This window comes from Caretta caretta, chromosome 3, assembly GCF_965140235.1.
Source record: "Caretta caretta isolate rCarCar2 chromosome 3, rCarCar1.hap1, whole genome shotgun sequence".
Lineage (NCBI taxonomy): Eukaryota > Metazoa > Chordata > Testudines > Cheloniidae > Caretta > Caretta caretta.
The window spans coordinates 6,887,965-6,905,569 of NC_134208.1; the positions used below are offsets into that span (position 1 = coordinate 6,887,965).

General features: G+C 47.6%; 1 protein-coding gene across 1 annotated transcript in view; it reads left to right on the forward strand.

Moving 5' to 3' along the window:
• The window catches only part of ADCY3 (adenylate cyclase 3), a 103,094-nt gene that overhangs the window by 18,882 nt on the left and 66,607 nt on the right, over positions 1 to 17,605 (forward strand). Inside the window, exon 2 of the mRNA XM_048845844.2 lies at positions 7,495 to 7,644. Within this exon, the coding sequence (XP_048701801.1) occupies positions 7,495 to 7,644 (150 nt within the window). The remainder of the gene's footprint in view (positions 1 to 7,494; positions 7,645 to 17,605) is intronic.

The following is a 17,605-nucleotide window of genomic DNA, read 5'->3' on the forward strand; positions in this document are numbered from 1 at the left end:
GGTGTTTATAACAGAACATGAGTGGCTGTTGGGTGAGCGGGGTGTCAAAAGCAATGTTTAAAAATGAAGACGAGGAAAAAGAACAACACAAGAATGGCCCTACTGGGTCAGACCAACGGGTCTTCTGGCCCGCTGTCCTGTCTTCCGACAGTGGTCAGTGCCAGGTGCCCCAGAGGGAGTGAACAGAACAGGTAGTTATCAAGTGATCCGTCCCCTGTTCTCAGCTCCTTGCGTCTGGCAGCTAGAGGCTTAGGACGCCCAGGGCATGGGGTTTGTTCCTGACCATCTTGGCTAATAGCCATTGATGGACCTATCCTCCATGAACTTCTCTGGTTCTTTTTTGAACCCTCTTATAGTTTTGGCCTTCACAACATCCCACAGGTTGATTTTGTGCTGTGTGAAGAAATACTTCCTTTTGTTTGTTTTAAACCTGCTGCCTATTAATTTCCTTGGGTGACCCCTGGTTCTTATGTGAAGGGATAAATAACACTTCCTTATTCACTTTCTCCACACCAGTCCTGATTTTATAGACCATATCCCCTGCCTTGGTCGCCTCTTTTCCATGCTGAATAGTTTGTCTTTTTAATCTGTCCTCATATGGAAGCTGTTCCATACCCCTAATCATTTTTGTTGACCTTCTCTGTACTTTCCCCACTTCTACTATAGATATATTTTTGAGATGGGGCCACCAGAACTGCATGCAGTATTCAAGATGTGGGTGTACTGTGGATTTATGTAGTGGCATTATGATACTTTCTGTTTTATCATCTTTCTATACCTTATTATTACCTTTTCTAATGGTTGCTAACATTCTGTTCGCTTTTTTGACTGCTCCTGCACATTGAGCAGATGTTTTCAAAGAACTATCCACAATGACTCAAAGATCTCTTTCTTGAGTGGTGACAGCTAATTTAGACCCATCATTTTGTATGTATATTTGAGATTATGTTTTCCAGTGTGAATAGGTTCAAACTTTAAAAAATGAGGTATTTCTAGCCTTCCCCCTGCTATTTCACTTATCCTCTTGGTAGGAACTATTTGTCAGAGTGGAAGGAAACATTGCATCGTCCCACCAAAAGAGTGTGTTTTTGTTTTTGTGGGTTTTTTTATTATTCAAGTGCAGCTCTGCTCTAAAAAGTGACTCTGCAAAGATGCTGCTTTGGCCCTCAGGTGACCAGATGTCCCAATATAATTGGGACCATTCTGATATTAGGGGCTTTGTCTTATATAGGCAACTGTATCCCCTCCCTCCTCCAAAAAAAAAAAAAAGTGTCCCCATTTTTCATATTTGCTGTCTGGTCACCCTGTGTGGCACTCAGTGTTTATTGTGTGTCAGCAACTCCAGAGCAAATGGGCTCCCTTTAAAAGTAAGACAGTTTTATTCTCAAAGGAGAAGGTCTCCCAGCTCCCCTGGGATCTGAGTGTCAAGCTGAGTTTTTTACTTCTCCTGCACCATTGCCTACCATAAAGGCTCTGCAGGTTAAATTATGCCCTTGTGCTTTGCCTGGGCTAGGATAAAAAGGGTGGTGTTAGAACGTATAAGCAACCATATTTGAAGAGTCTAGACATGGAACTCCAACTTCGCATCTTGTCCGTCCGAGGCATGTGCTAGTTAGATGTGTTAAGTAACATCACCCCTAGTCTAGACAAAGCCTCAGTCACTCCCGATGTCTTCAAATGAAGCCCTCAGTGACCTCTGTGCCTTCCATGTTTCTGAACAGGTGTGACTGATTGGAACTTAGTGAGCAATTCTGTTGCTGCACCAGAAGGAACAGACCAGCTCATTCCTGGAGCTGGGCTGGCTCTGCAGGGTTAATGGAGAAAAGAAAGCAGTAAAAACTTACCTGGGTCACCCAAGACTGAGGGATACAAGTGGGAAGCAGGATCTGGGGAGCGAGAAGGGGCTATTTTTACATGCTCTTCAGAGCGGAACCGCACTTCAGGGTTAACGATTCCTGCTCTGATAGCAATGAGCCATGCCAGGGTGTGAGTTAATAGGCTGTTGGCCTGTGACCTCTGAGCTGGCTAGAGGTGTGCAGCAATAAATAACAGAGAGAGCAAGAGATTGAGGTGAGGGAGGAGGAGGGATGTGTAAAATCTGTTCGAAGCCTCTCTGCAGTGGCAATGCGGCACCAGAAGGCAGGTGTTGCTAAGAAGATTCCTGTACCGGTGGTGGTGATGCTGTGGAGGATCACAGAGGAGGCTGGTGCTGAATGAATGGATGGGGTATTAGGTGTGAGGCTGGGGGCTAGGCTCTCAAGAAGAACAGAACAGGAGGGGCAGCCTGACGGATAGGGGGCAGTGGTGGCTTTGTGCCGCCAAGTTTCTGGGCTGCTATGGGGCTGGGAGGGTGCACGTCAGAGCATCTCTTGGCTGCCTTTGGGTTGTTGTGCAGCTCAAGGTAGCTGGAGAAGAACAATCGTGCCTCTTCCACCTCCCGCTCCAATATACCCAGGCTGTGAGGCGGGGAAGCATAAGGCCCAGCACAGCAGTCTCTGCACTGGGGGAATTCCACTGCTTTGCCCCCTATATGGCTCCTGCATGCTGCTGGAGCTCCATAAGGGCTCCAGTATCTGGACCTCGCTTCATGAGGTTGTCCAAAGAAAATCCACAGAGGGCCTTAAAAACAAGGAAGGTCTAGAGCTAGCTCCTGAACGAACAGGGACCCAGTGGAATTGTTTGAGGGTGGGAGAGGAAATCTGCAAAGCTGCACTCTAGGAGCTGCTGTAGAGAGTTTAGCATAACTTCTGCTCTCCCTCCTCCACCTCTATCCAGCACGACAGCTGCATTTTGCAAGTGTGGGTGGATTTCTCTTTGAAGCAGCAAAGTGCTGGGGCCTTCACGTCTTTCCAAGGGTCTGACCTGCTGGAGAGGGCTGGGCTTTCACGACACTGTTTTCCATGCAGAGGCAAAGCTCAGTGCATTTCAGAAGAGGGCCAGGAACGTCACTGAATAACACTGGAAGATGCAGTGAAGCTAGCAAGGACGAATGAGGAGGGTTAGCCAGTCCCCATGGCTCAAGGCGTCATCTGATTGACAACAAGGGTCATGTAGGAATTCCCCCTTATCCCTCTGGGACAGAGTTGCAGGAAGGGGCGGTCTGACATTAGCCGCTGATGGGGACAGGCAACTGGACTAGATGGACCATTGTTTTATTCATTGTGCTAATTCCTATGGCTTAACAGTAATTGCAAGGAATGTGCGAGGCAGGATCCCCGCTGAGGAGATAATGTGCAAGGAGTGGGCCAGAAGGGTTGGGAGATCAGGGTTTCCTGAGAATCATGAGTGTTTCCTTTCCCAGTGCACTAAAAAGAAAGCTAGGGACAAGTTCCGTTGCTTCAAAATGAGCTTCCCCATCTCTGGTCCTTGAAAAGACTCATCCTTCTTATCTGTGTCCCTTCCATGTGCTCCAGCCCAGGAGTGATATGGAACGCAATGGCGATGCAGGCTGTAAACAGGGGTGGAACCATCCCTCTCTTCTTCTGAGCAGTGGTAGGGGTGGGTGACAGAAATTGTACCAGAATTTGCATTATTCATCTGTGCCGATGCACATCAATCCAGTAATGCTGCTCCCTTCTATTCCAGCCCTGGGCTCCCCACAGACAGCTCTGCCAACGGCCCTCAATCCTGACCTCCGCTATTCCAGTTCTATTCTTGCCACCCATAGCTTTGCCGATGCCCCACACTCCCAACCTGCAGCCCCTCTGCTATTTGAGCTCTGGGCTCCCCACATGTAGCTCTGTCGATGCCCCTCAGTGATGACCTGCTGCCCCCCTGCTGTTCCATTCCTGGGTCTCTCCTGAGCAGACATGCCAATGGTACTGAAATGAGCATTGTTTTTAATGTGGCGACATGTCCACTAGGGATTGGTGAGGTGTCAGCATTTGTGCCTATCCATCTCTTCCACAGACCGAGGATTCCTGCAACCCACTGAGATGCCTCCCAATCACTGTAAGGCTAATGACAGCTCAGCCTGTTGTACTCAACAGCCGTCCTTACTTTTCCTAAGCATGGGGCTCGCATAGACACCTCTGTCATCCAGAATGCCTAACCAAGGATGCTCTTGGAGTTAAAGCACGGGGCTGGAACTTGGGAGGTCTAAGCTTAAATCCTATCTGGGCAAGTCACTTCCTCTCTCTGCATGTGCTTCCCCATCTGTAACACGGAGATGATTCCACTTCCCCCACCCCATGGAGGGGCTGAGGGATTACATCCTTAGCATTTGGATGGGCCTGTGAGATCCTGTGAAGAGAGGTGCTTGAGGAGTGGATAGGATTATTATGCATCACTGGGATCGAGGAAAGCTGGCCAGCTATGGGGTTGAAGGACCCTTACCAGTGGTTTTTGCTTTTTGAGAACTTAAAGTATGATGAATGCAAATAAACTGGAAACAAATGCAAATAAACTGTATGTTCTCTGTTGGCTTGACCAGTTCTATAGAAGTGAGTATGATCTGAATTTGTGCCTGGAGTTGTTTGTATCTGGACCTAGTGTAAATGGGTGCAACACCTTTCCGTGGTGCTGTATCGGCGTAGACCTGGCCCCCCTAGCCTCTGTGTTCAGGATAGCAAAGTGCGTAGCTTGGGGCAGAACTACTCAAGAAGTTCCTTTCCCCTGTGGCCTTCCCGGGAGATTATAGACCTGATGACTTTTTCCAAAACAGCTAAGCAGGTTTTAATGAAGAGAAGTTAGAATGTGTCTCCCCGGGGTGACTGAAGGGGCCGTAAGGCCAGGACAGAAAACAGAGTGCGCCGGCTTGGCAGGTGTTACAGCAGTGGCTTTCTCATGTGTGTGATCTTTAATGGGATGCTGCCTGGGAACAAGTAATGGCCAAGGTGACTAGTGGTTGAGACGCCTTATAGTATCGGTCTGACTTTTTTTTTTTCAAAGGGTTCAGCACTTCTGAAAATCAGGCCCCTGGAAGGTGTCTTGAGTTGGGCGCCCAAAATCACTGCTCCCTGTCTGAGAGGGAGGCCAATATATGTAGATGGTAACTCGGCTCCCTGGCTGAGTGAATAATCACATCCTGGCCCAAATGCAGTGAGGCTGCAGCCTGTTACAGGCAAGGGGGGATGCAGAGTGAGTGTGTGTGCATGAGACGTGCTCTGCTCCCAATGGCAGGCTCGGGAGAGAACTTTGGTGGTGTGTTTTGAAGGGCAGTGTAGGGGTTTAGGAGGCCAGAGAGGAAGGGCCGGGTCTTTGAGGGTGGAGAAGGAAACAGCAGAATTTGTACATGATGTGAAGGGCCTGGGTGTGAGTGGTGGATGAGAGGAGAGGTAGAAGACTGGCAGATGTTAAGACCAGAAGGGACCAGTGTGATCTCCTGAGTTACGCAGTCCAGCCATTTGAGGCCCTGCACAGCGGGGAGGAGCAACTTGTAAAGGGCACCAGAACAAACCTGCATTTGTACAGCACCTAGCGCAACGGGGTCCTGGTTCGCGGCTGGAGCTCTTAGGCACTACAGGAATACAGATAATAGTACTCGTACAAAAAGTAAGAACATAAGAATGACCATACTGGGTCAGACCAATGGTCCGTCTAGCCCAGTGTTCTGTCATCTGACAGTGGCCAGTGCCAGGTGCTTCAGAGGGAATGAACAGAACAGGGCAGTTATCGAGTGATCCGTCCCCTATCGTCCAGTCCCAGCTTCTGGCAGTCAGATGTTTAGGGACACCCGGAGCATGGGGTTGCATCCCTGACCATCTTACCTAATAGCCACTGATGAACGTATCCTCTGTGAAGTACCATGTCTGCCCAGAACAGAGGTTTTGCAGATTTGCTTTCAATGGCTCTCACTCCAACCTAAACGACTCAGCTTGCCTACCTTGAGCTGATGCAGATAGGCTGCTGAGATTTGAACTGGTGGTTCCAAGGAGACTAGGAATGTCAATCCTGATGCTTAAAAGGGTAAGCCACCCCCTTCAGTTTACACAGCACCAACAGGGCTTGCTTACGTTACTCCTAAATCATCAACATCATCATCATCGTCTCAGATTTTGTTTATACAGCACTGTGAATGTGCGTGACACTTTAGAGGAGGAAAAGACACCCCTTCCCCCCCCCCCCCCCCCGAGCGAAGGCAACTAATCTAAACGAGCACATGGCATGAGGAGGGGAGGGCAAGGATGAACATAATAAAAAGATCATGTCCTGCTGCTAGTGTTATTGATCATTTATTTAACATCTATATATAGCAGCACAGCAGAGTATGTCCGTGCTGTCACTTTGAAACCCTGCTAAAGAAGTTACCATGGTTTCAGATTGACAGTGCAGTGTGCCTGTCCGACAGACTCTAAAAATATGAAGTCACACTGGAACCTTGCTGAGCAGGGAGCAGAAATCACATCTGGTAGCATGGATGGGCTCCTCTGTTCTTGCCAGAGGTTTGACTCGCACTGCTGCTACATAGTACAGGAGCAAGCCTATGGAATGCTGACCCTTTGCCCCTCTGGGGGGAGGGATGGCTCAGTGGTTTGAGCTTTGGCCTGCTAAACCCAGTGTTGTGAGTTCAATCCTTGAGGGGGCCATTTAGGGATCTGGGGCAAAAATTGGGGGTTGGTCCTGCTTTGAGCAGGGGGTTGGACTAGATGACCTCCTGAGGTCCCTTCCAACCCTGATATCCTATGATTCTCTCCATGTGGTATAGGATCCTAATGAACTGCTTAGTGTACGTGTCTTACTTCCTTCTACTAGATGGAGCCAGAGCTGTTCAACTGTGTGTCATAGGCCCTCTACAGTTAGTGGGTACAAGGAGGTTCTCCCTTAAATCAGGGTGCAGTGCAGGAGGAGCTGAGATCTTGTTGCGCAGTCACCATAAAGTTGCGAGTGATCATACTGTGCAGCATAGTGAGAGCCAGGAAGTCCTGGGGCGTTCCGGATTTATTACAGAATTGATCTATGGAACATTCAATGACATGGAAAGGTGGCAAATTTAAACCTGATAAATAGGAATACTTTCCTACACAATGAGGATTTAGACTGTGGATCTCATGGCCATGTGAAGTTGTTGAAGCCATGAACAAGATGCAAAGAGGGCAACAGGAATATCCAGAGTTATAATGCTAAAGACCAAGAAATGAGAATTTAAGGAGGGATATAAAGCCTCATATGCCAGGACTATTGTGGGTTAGGATGAGATCTTCCGGGGGCGTTTCTTACACCTTCCTCTGAAGCACTGGCCACTGTGGGAGGCAGGACGCTGAGCTAGATGGACGATGGGTCTGATCCAGTCTGACAATTCCTGTGTTCCTATAGGCCCCTGGTCAGGCTAATTCAGGGTGGTGGTGGTTATTCCTTTCTCGGAAACATTTGCAGCAGCCTGCTGTGGGAGACATGATTCTGGGATACATGGACCATGGGGCTGTCCATATGGCAGTTCTGGTGGTGGTGAGTGTGGACAGCAATGTCCCTGCCTTCTCCCCCAAGCTCCCTCTTGTCTTTCCCTTCTGCACTGGTGACGTCACCCCTTCTCTCTCTCTCTCGCTTTCTCTGAAGATTCTGTCCAATGTCGCCATCTACCTGTGCACCATCACTGTGGGCATCATGTCCTACTACATGGCAGACCGCAAGCACCGCAAGGCCTTCCTGGAAGCACGGCAGTCTCTCGAGGTCAAACTCAACCTGGAGGAACAAAGCCAGCAGCAGGTAAGAGCAGATCCCTGATTTGCTGCCAGATGCTTGTGTCTTCCTGCCAGAGAGCATGTCGCTGGCCTGTCATCTCGCGTGGCAGGAAGGGAGATGTGGGAAACTTACTGAGGATGGAGGAAAGCTGTTCCACTCTGGGGTTGACTCTGTCAGCTCCCCAGATCCCCCCCATCCTCTGCTGTTGCCAGTGGAAAGTGTTTGCAGAGAGACCTTGTGCTAAATGATGGATCCTGACGCTAGTCAAGGGCTGGGCCTTTAGCATGGTGACACTCTGCTTTCGGTGCTGCAGGTCACCCTCAGGGTGCATCAGCCAAGTTGTGTGCAGGGAACCTCAGACTGAGAGCGTGAACTTTTTGGTGCAGGGACCGTCCTCATGTTCTGTGTGCGGACAGCTCCTAGCGCGGCGAGGCCACTGTGCATGACTAGGGCTCCTGGAGGCTACTGCGATACGAATAGTAAATAACAATAAGAGGAGAGGACTGAGGGGCACTGGCAGAGCTAGGATGGGGGAGGGCCGGGACTGGATTAGTAGTGGGAGGCTGCAGGTGAGGATCAAGGTGCATTTGAGGAATTGTGCGCGAGGCCCAGTGCAGAAGCCAAAAGATGAGGAATCTGACCTCCTAAAGAATAGCTGTGCTGGGTAGAGGAAGTTGGTTCTTCCCCCACCCATCCCTGGGCTAATGTGACTGTTTTGTGGGGGTGGCCAATGGGAGCTATGGTAACGGAACTGAGATTGTACTCTACCTTCCTGTCCCTACCGCAGTGCCCATGACTTTAATGTGGCTGAGCTCGTCTCTGCCTGTGTGTCTCTGTGACCTGACTTTCTGCTGTGAGCGTCAGGTGAAGAGCCCCCCAGGTTCTTATGCTGCCTCCTTCTCTAAAGGGCAATGCATCAGCTGTTTGCGTTCTAAGTCCAAGGGCTGAATTCATGCAGCGAGAGCAGAGGGCAGGCAGTCGGGAGAACCTGGAGTATGGTAGGGAGACAGTGTTGCCTAGTAGGTAGAACGCTGCACTGGGACTCGGAGACCTGAGGTCTATTCCCAGTTCTGCCACTGAACTTTTGGATATCCCTGAGCAAGTCACTGCACCCCTTTATGCCTCAGTTTTCCCATCTCTAAAATGGGGATAATGATCCTGATGTTCTTTGTAAAGCACTTGGAGACCTACTGATGAAAAGTACTATCAAAGAGCTAGGTGGTATTTATTTATTTATTTACTTATGGCTGGTTATATTTAGGCCATTTGTCCACTGGGATTTTACCCACTACACCCTGGTAGCTGCAGCAGTGCAAAGCTCCAGGGTAGACATGAGTTGCACCGGAGTGAATCCTGTCTGCTTCAGGGGTTTGTGCCAGTAGCTAGAATCCCAGTGTAGCCACAGCCCCTTTTTGGCAGGGCTGATCATTCCATTCTGCATGACCTCTGATGAGTCACCGGCTGCCCTTCTGCCTCTCCTCCACCCAGCTGGAATATTGAATATAAACTGAGAGCAGAAAATCTCATCTCCCTGAGAACCAGATGCTGCGATAAGTGCACTCCGCTTTCCTGGGTAATTATTAATCATATGCAAGCCATGTGATATAAACCACATGGACGTGACGTTACAAGGGTGGCTGGGAACAGCTCTGGGAAGACACAGCTGCCCGCTTGTTCCTTCACATTGCAAAACCTTTAGCCGTGCAGACGGCAAAAGTCAGGCGGGCATGTTTCCCAGGCCGCACGCTGAATGGGTGCACTGTCCTGTTCCCATTTCAAAGGCTCCAGCTTGCCGTTCCCAGAGGAAACAGTGGTTTGGGGAATGGGATTCAGGATGGAGCAGGAGATACAAACTGGGGTTAAAGAGGCTCTAGATTTCCAACAGAGGCCAGCATTCAGACCAAAAGCCAACCTCTAACTACTGGGGTTAGGAAGAAATTTTACCTGAGGGTAGCTTATCCCATATCTGCTGACTGCAGGGATTGTAGCCTCTTCCTCTGCAGCAGCTCATGCTGGCCACTGGTGGAGACAGGACACAGGACTAGATGAGGGCTTAAAGACGGGAGGGTTGTAAGGGGTCGCAGATCCAGAGGAAAAAAACATAATTAAATGTGGAGCTGGGTCCCGGCGGAGTGCACTTTAACCACAGCTCTCGGGTTATGATAGACCCCTCCTGCTGGCACACTTTTTTCAGACCACTTTAAGCACTGACTAGATGGATCCTGGGTCTGATCCAGTCTAGCTGTTCCTGTGCTCAAACCCTGATACTCTCCCACTTGACACTGAGCTCGGTGGGTCCTTTCAGAGTCGCCAGTGTTTATAATCCCCCACATCACAGAGCAGTTGGCTCATCTAGAATAGCTCACACTTCTCCAGCACCTGGCATCTGAGTGCATTACAAACTAAATTAAACCCTGCAGCCCCCTGGGAGGGCGGTATCGTTACCCCCATCGTACAGGTGGGGAAACCGAGGCAAAGAGCAGGCAAGTGGCTTGCCCAAGATCTTGCCACAAGTTACTGGCAGAGCTCAGAAGGGGGCCTGCAGGCCTGATTCTTCTTTCGCTGTCAAGTGGGAACAGCTCCCTAGACGTCCGTGGAGTGACACTAACATAAACAGGTGTGAGAGGAGACTGTGGGCTTGTCTCTGTGGGCTCCCAGCCCTGTGTGTGTAGTTACAGCTGTGTCCATTCACCGAAGAGCTGTTAGCAGAGAGCTGGCATCTCACTGACTGGAACCTGGTTAAAAGCCGTGCTTCCTCTTGCCTGCTTCCAATTATGAGCTGGGCTAATTTTAGCACCTTATCTAGGGCCTGTCTCCCTCTCTCTCTCCCTGTCCTGTTATCTATCCAATGTGCTGCCAGCAATCTGCTCCCAAGAGCGACAGAGGCATGCACCCATCCAGGTCACTGGCTGGGTGACAGAGCCATGCCAGCAGCTTTCTGTTTGATCAAGGACTCTGAGCAAAGCCATCATGTCTGTCCTAGTGCCCCAGGACAAGGGTAGGGTGGTGGGGCAGGGAGTGGTCCGCTGGCTGTACTGCCTGGATATTTTGTGGCCTGTTTCCAAGAGGAATCTCTGGGTTTATTGCATGGGGGAAGTGTCTTCTGGCACAAAGTGGCCATCAAACCAGAGGGATCTCTGGTTGATGTCATGAGTAGCTTTGCACCTCCTACTCCTCCCTGTCCCGGCCATCATGGTGAGGTGTGTGGTTAAGCAAAAATAGGGGGTGACAGGAGTGTCAGAGCTCTCCAGCAATTCCCCAGCTGGCGTCGTCACCCTTTTGGCCATGACCATCCATCCCTGCTGATGAGATCCATCCCATCCCTGCTGATGACAGTCATGTCTGTTCATATGCGGCCAGGGAGACTCTCTCAAGTTCATTGGCCCAAACTAGCCTTCAGGGCTTCTGCATCACCAATGAAAAGACAGCAGAAATACGCTCAAACAATCTGCAGAAGCTGTTTTATGCCATACTTTTTCCTGTCTCTGCTCCGCATTTTGTTTCCCTTTTTGCCATTGTGTTCTCTCTCCCCCCTCTCTGCTCCTTTTCTCCTGAGTGGAACGTGAAGTGTCCCCAGTAATGCTGGCCTTTGAATCAAACTTTTGAACCCCAGATGTCTGAGCTGCAAATTAAGTTGCATGTATTGATCTGTCTCTAACATACAACGTTGGTTAGTGTTTGCAGAGACCTGTTTTTATGAGTCACTCTCCTTCCAGAGCTCTCTCAGTTCAGTTGTCCCTTTCCTTCCTTCCTTTCATCCTCTCCATTTTCCTCTAGTTTCCCTCTCCATCTGTATTTCTCTCTCTCTCTTTTCATTGTCTCTCTGCCTTGAACGGTTCCTCACTACTTGCCTGTCAGGAGGACACCACATGTTCCCTAAAAGTGGCTCTCTAAGGCATTAGAAAAGACCAGCACTAATGCTGGACACTCCATATACAAATACTGGAACCAGCACATACCTCGGTCCGTCATCCGTTCTGCCCTGGGACTGGTATTTTATTCAGGTGAGCGTCTTGAGGTTCAAACGTCAGCCATAAACTCCCTACATACTACCGTGATGGGTGTTTGAGAAATACAGATTAGATCCTGTAAAGAAGCAGCTACTGCGTATGTGTAACCGCTACCCTCTACTGGATGGAATCAGAACTGCTCAGCTATGTGTGATAGGCCCTATACTGCCCTCTGCTCCGAGTCTCTTTTGGCTCAAGTAGGAGGGGCCTGTGTTTTGGAGCAGGAATTCTATTCCTCCTCTTCACGTTACGTTCTCAGTGGGTCATCATGCACAGCGTAGTGTTGTCTGTGACGTCCTGGATGCTTGAGACTTTCGTTGTGGTAGATTGGATTTCTTTTTCTTCAAAAGGGTCAGCGGCAGCCACCTTTTCCTCTGGTGCCTTTGAGCTTTGTGGGACAAAGGCAGATCTCTGATAACAACGTCTTTTGTGATAGATTAAGCATGATGCAAAAAGGCAGGTCATTACTGGAACCAGCTCTGCTGTTGCTCTTGGTGCTATATAGCTATTTAATGGCTTGTTTGGAAAGCATTTGAAAAAATGAATGCAAGCTTCTCCCACCCACAGCAATAATAGAGCATCTAGGGTGGAAGTTTAAATGCACAGATGTCGGAGAACTGGAAAGGGAAGGTTCCCACAGCAACATACATTCAGCCACGCTGCACATCTGTGAAAGGGTAGAGAATATCAGTGGATGGAATGACGCAAATGTCAATTTAGCTTGAATATCTGGGGAAAGTGTCTTAAAAGGGATTACAAGGAATGGTCTGTCCCCAGGGGAGTAGGGAAAAGACCCAGGACTGGAGATATTTTAAATCTGAATGGGACAAAACACTGGCAAATAGACTGTAAGGAAGAGTCTTGCACTGATTTGGGTAGACTAAATCAGTGGTTCTCAACCAGGGGTACACAGAGGTCTTCTAGGGGGTACATCAACTCATCTAGATATTTGCCTAGTTTTACAACAGGCTACATAAAAAGCACTAGCAAAGTTAAGTTCAAACTAAAATTTCCTACAGATAGTGACTTTTTTATACTGTTCTATATACTACTATACTCTGAAATGTAAGTACAATATGTATATTCCAACTGATTTATTTTATATTGATACGGTAAAAAGGAGAAAGTCAGCAATTTGTCAAGAACAGTGTGCTGTGACACATTTGTCTTTTTATGTCTGATTTTGTAAGCAAGTAGCTTTTAACTGAGGTGAAACTTGGCGGGCAGTCAGGACTAATCAGACTCCTGAAAGGGGTACAGTCATCTGGAAAGATTGAGAGCCACTGGACTAAATGATCTAATAGGTTTCTTTCATTTCTAATAGGCCAAATTCTGCTCTGACTTAAAACTGGTATAAAGTTGAGAACAGAGCCACTGATTTCAATGCAGATACTCCAGATTTATACCCAATTAACTGAATTTAGCCCTTGATCCTGCACCATTAAAGTCAATGGGAACTTTGCCACTGACTTCAGTTAGTATAAGATCAAGACCTGTGTCCTATAATCACTGTTAAATGTACACAGTGTGCCAAGTTCTTGTCTGGGGACAGTTCCATGGGGACAGTTCCATCTGCCTCTGTCAAGGTTCCTTCCCCACTCTGAACGCTAGGGTACAGATGTGGGGACCTGCATGAAAAACCTCCTAAGCTTCTCTTTACCAGCTTAGGTCAAAACTTCCCCAAGGTACAAAATGTTCCACCCTTTGTCCTTGGATTGGCCGCTACCACCACCAAACAAATACTGGTTACTGGAGAAGAGCTGTTTGGACACGTCTTTCCCCCCAAAATACTTCCCAAAACCTTGCACCCCACTTTCTGGACAAGGTTTGGTAAAAAGCCTCACCAATTTGCCTAGGTGACTACAGACCCAGACCCTTGGATCTTAAGAACAATGAACAATCCTCCCAACACTTGCACCCCCCCTTTCCAGGGAAATGTTGGATAAAAAGCCTCACCAATTTGCATAGGTGACCACAGACCCAAACCCTTGGATCTGAGAACAATGAAAAAGCATTCAGTTTTCTTACAAGAAGACTTTTAATAGAAATAGAAGTAAATAGAAATAAAGAAATCCCCCCTGTAAAATCAGGATGGTAGATACCTTACAGGGTAATTAGATTCAAAACATAGAGAACCCCTCTAGGCAAAACCTTAAGTTACAAAAAAGATACACAAACAGAAATAGTTATTCTATTCAACACAATTCTTTTCTCAGCCATTTAAAGAAATCATAATCTAACACGAACCTAGCTAGATTACTTACTAAAAGTTCTAAGACTCCATTCCTGGTCTATCCCCGGCAGAAAACAGCATATAGACAGACACAGACCCTTTGTTTTTCTCCCTCCTCCCAGCTTTTGAAAGTATCTTGTCTCCTCATTGGTCATTTTGGTCAGGTGCCAGTGAGGTTACCTTTAGCTTCTTAACCCTTTACAGGTGAGAGGATTTTTTTTCTCTGGCCAGGAGGGATTTTAAAGGGGTTTACCCTTCCCTTTATATTTATGACAGCCTCCAATGTAAGCAAGGGCTTAATCCAAATCTTTTAAAATGAATCTGAGTCTTTCTATTGATTTCAGTGGGTTTTGGAGCAGATCCTGAGAGCCTGGTGGGGCCCAGTATATGTGGCAGGGCTGAGTTAGCCCTGGGGAACTTGTATCATGAATGGCCTGTTTTTAGGTTGAATGCTGCAGGGTGTCTGTGTGACCATTTAGTATGGACAGCAAACCCGACCTTGCTGTTACATGCTTTGCTAGCTGTCATTTGGACAGGAACAGAACTTCTGTTTCACCCCACCAGAGCTGGCTGCATTTCAGTGATATGGGGGAAGCGATCTGTATGAATTATGTGTCAGATTTTGAACTGCTTTGGCATCATCAGACTGAAAGGCAATATATAAATTATTATGACACTACTGCAGGTTCTGAGCTGGACATGGGGAGAGAAATAAAGTAGACATCTTGGGGTGTGCCATCTGAATGAGCCAGGCCAGGGGAAGCTGGACGGGAAGATCAGGTGAATAGATGTTAAGGCCAGAAAGGACCATTAAGATCATCTAGTCTGACCTCCTGCAGAACACAGGTTAGAGAGCATCATCCAGTGATTCCTGGCCCAAGCCCAGAACTTCTTGTTGAGCTCAAGTTTTCAAGTGATGGAGAATCCACCAGAATAGGAGTCCATTGGTGGGAATTTCCTGACTTTTGAAAAGTTTGCCATTTCCATAGGCAGCGTGCAAGCTGAATGCTGTCCCCTAAAGCAGACCATACCCCACAAAGGTCCATCATGCACCAGTTAGACCCACTACACTTTTCAAGAAAAAGACATTGCAAACCAGAGAGGTTTCGCTTTGTTGCTAGTGGACTGATACCTTGGTGCTCTGACTTGTCCTCTCCCCAAATACATTCTTTCACTGGGTGCCCTGTCTCAGTTGCATTCATTGTCTTTTGATGGAGTCCCTCCAATTAATTCATTTGCATTGCATCTGCCTTTGAATTTGGTGTCTGGGGCTTTCTGCTAACAGCGCTAGGTATTAGACTGTTGAGTAGTCTCCCAAGGGGGCGATAGGAAACCTCACTCCTTGGCATTTAAAACTCGGCTGGACAAAAAACTAGAAACCATAGTGTGGGGAATAATCCTGCATGAGGCACCAGAGGATGGACGGACAGACAAATGGATGACCTTTCCGTCACTCAATTTCTAGAAGTGTGAATATTCCTGATTCACATGTTTTTAGGACCCAGGTGTATCCCTGATTTCTGCATCTTGTTAAAGCCCTGACTCTGTACTCTGCGCTATCCACTGTGCAAAGACAAGCTCACTGGTGCCAACCCCAAATATTCAAAAATCATGAGTCAGGCCCTAAATCGTGACATTCGTCTTTAAAAATCACGAGTTGCTTTGTTTTTTAATGATACATTTTGGATTGTTTTCTTTGCCTTTTGGTGTTGGAGTCTTTTGGGTTTCACTTTTTCAAGATTACCTCTGCAACCACCAGGGCTAGAAACATTCTTTTCTTTTTAAATGCAAGCTGAGATTTTCACTAAATAACCTGACTCTAGGAGCTGGGACTTTAAGAAAACAAAACCCACTAAATATCACAAGACTGGCGATAAAATTGTAAGAGTTGGCAATACAAGAATGTAATTCTACGAAGGGGCCTGAGCTGAACCTACCCAAACATGCTCTCTTACCCTTACAGCTTATTTTTTTTAACAAATTTGTTTGTTTGTGAATTTCCTTTAGTGTTTGTTCCAAGGGCCAGATTAGACTCCTGAGTATTATTATTTATTATTAATCATGTTTATTACGGTTGTGCCTAGTGACCAATGATGATCAGGTCATTGTTCTAGGTGCTGTACAAACACAGAGTAATAGATGATCCCTGTTGGACCTGCAGGTCTTCCTGGGGAGGGAAAAGGAGGACAACAGACAACCTGGCTTCTCCCTGAAATCCCTGAGACTGGAGGAGGGGGACAAAGGAGCCCGCTCTCCTCACTTGATGTAAGAAGTGGTGGAGCAGGAGCTAGTGGCCTTTTGGGGGTAACGGGGACAGGGTGGGCTAGGGGAAGCGCCAGGCTGTTTGGGTGCTGGTTGGGCTTGGGGTCAGCCATACATAACAGACTATTCACCCTTCTTACTAGAGACAGCTCTGGGCTGCTGCTGGCTGCTCCAGGTCTGGGCACCTGAACTAAAAGCAGGGAGACAGGTTTCAAAGGGGTAGCCGTGTTAGTCTGTATCAGCAAACACAACGAGGAGTCCTTGTGGCACCTTAGAGACTAACATTTATTTGGGCATAAGCTTTCGTGGGCTAAAACCCACTTAATCAGATGCATGGAGTGGAAAATACAGTAGAGAGGTATAAATACACAGAATATGAAAAGAGTTGCCTTACCAAGTGGGGGATCAGTGCTAATGAGCCAATTCAATTAAGGTGGAAGTGGGCTATTCTCAACAGTTGACAAGGGATGGAAATCACTTTTGTAGTGCTAATGCGGCCAATGTAAACAAGATGGCCCATTTCAAACAGTTGACAAGAAGGGGAGAGTATCAGCAGGGGGAAATTACTTTTTGTAGTGACCCATCCACTCCCAGTCTTTATTCAGGCCTAATTTGATGGAGTCCAGTTTGCATTTTAATTCCAGTGCTGCAGTTTCTCGTTGGAGTCTGGTTTTAAAGTTTTTTTTGTTGAAGAATTGCCACTTTTAAGTCTGTTATTGCATGTCCAGGGAGGTTGAAGTGTTCTCCTTCTGGTTTTTGAATGTTATAATTCCTTATGTCAGATCTGTGTCCATTATTCTTGTGTGTAGAGACTGTCCGGTTTGGCCAATGTACATGGCAGAGGGGAAAAGTTTGGCCACTACTGCTATAAGGCATGTTTTCTAATCCTTTAATCATGGCTTGTCTCTGAAAACTCTCATATTTATAACTCCTTCTTAAAGGGTAGGCACCAGAACTAGACACAGTATTATAGCAGCCGTCACACCAGTGGCAAAGACCGAGATAAAATAACCTCTCTGTTCGTATTCGAGATTCTGCAGTATGTGTGGCCCAGGATCCCATTAGCTCTTTTGGCCACAGTGTCGCACTGGGAGCTCATGATCAGCTGATTATCCACCACAAGCCCTAAATCTTTGTCAGAGTCTCTGCTTCCCAGGATAGAAGTCCCGCAGCCTGTAAGTACGGCCTGCATCCTTTGTTCCTAGATGGATGCATTTACATTTAGCTGTATTAAAACACATACTGTTTGTTTGCACCCAGCTTACCAAGCGATCCAGATCACTCTTCCGGAGACCTGTTCTCTTCATTATTTACCATAATTTATATTAGAGACAGACGAGACCTGTTAGATCATCGAAGGCCCTATCCTGCAAGGTGCTGAATGCTTCCTGCGAAGTGCTGAGCACCCGCAATGACTTCCACCAGCCTTCGTCGTCCAGCTCCCTGGAGCCCATGCAGAATTGTTCCCTGTAGCCCTTCA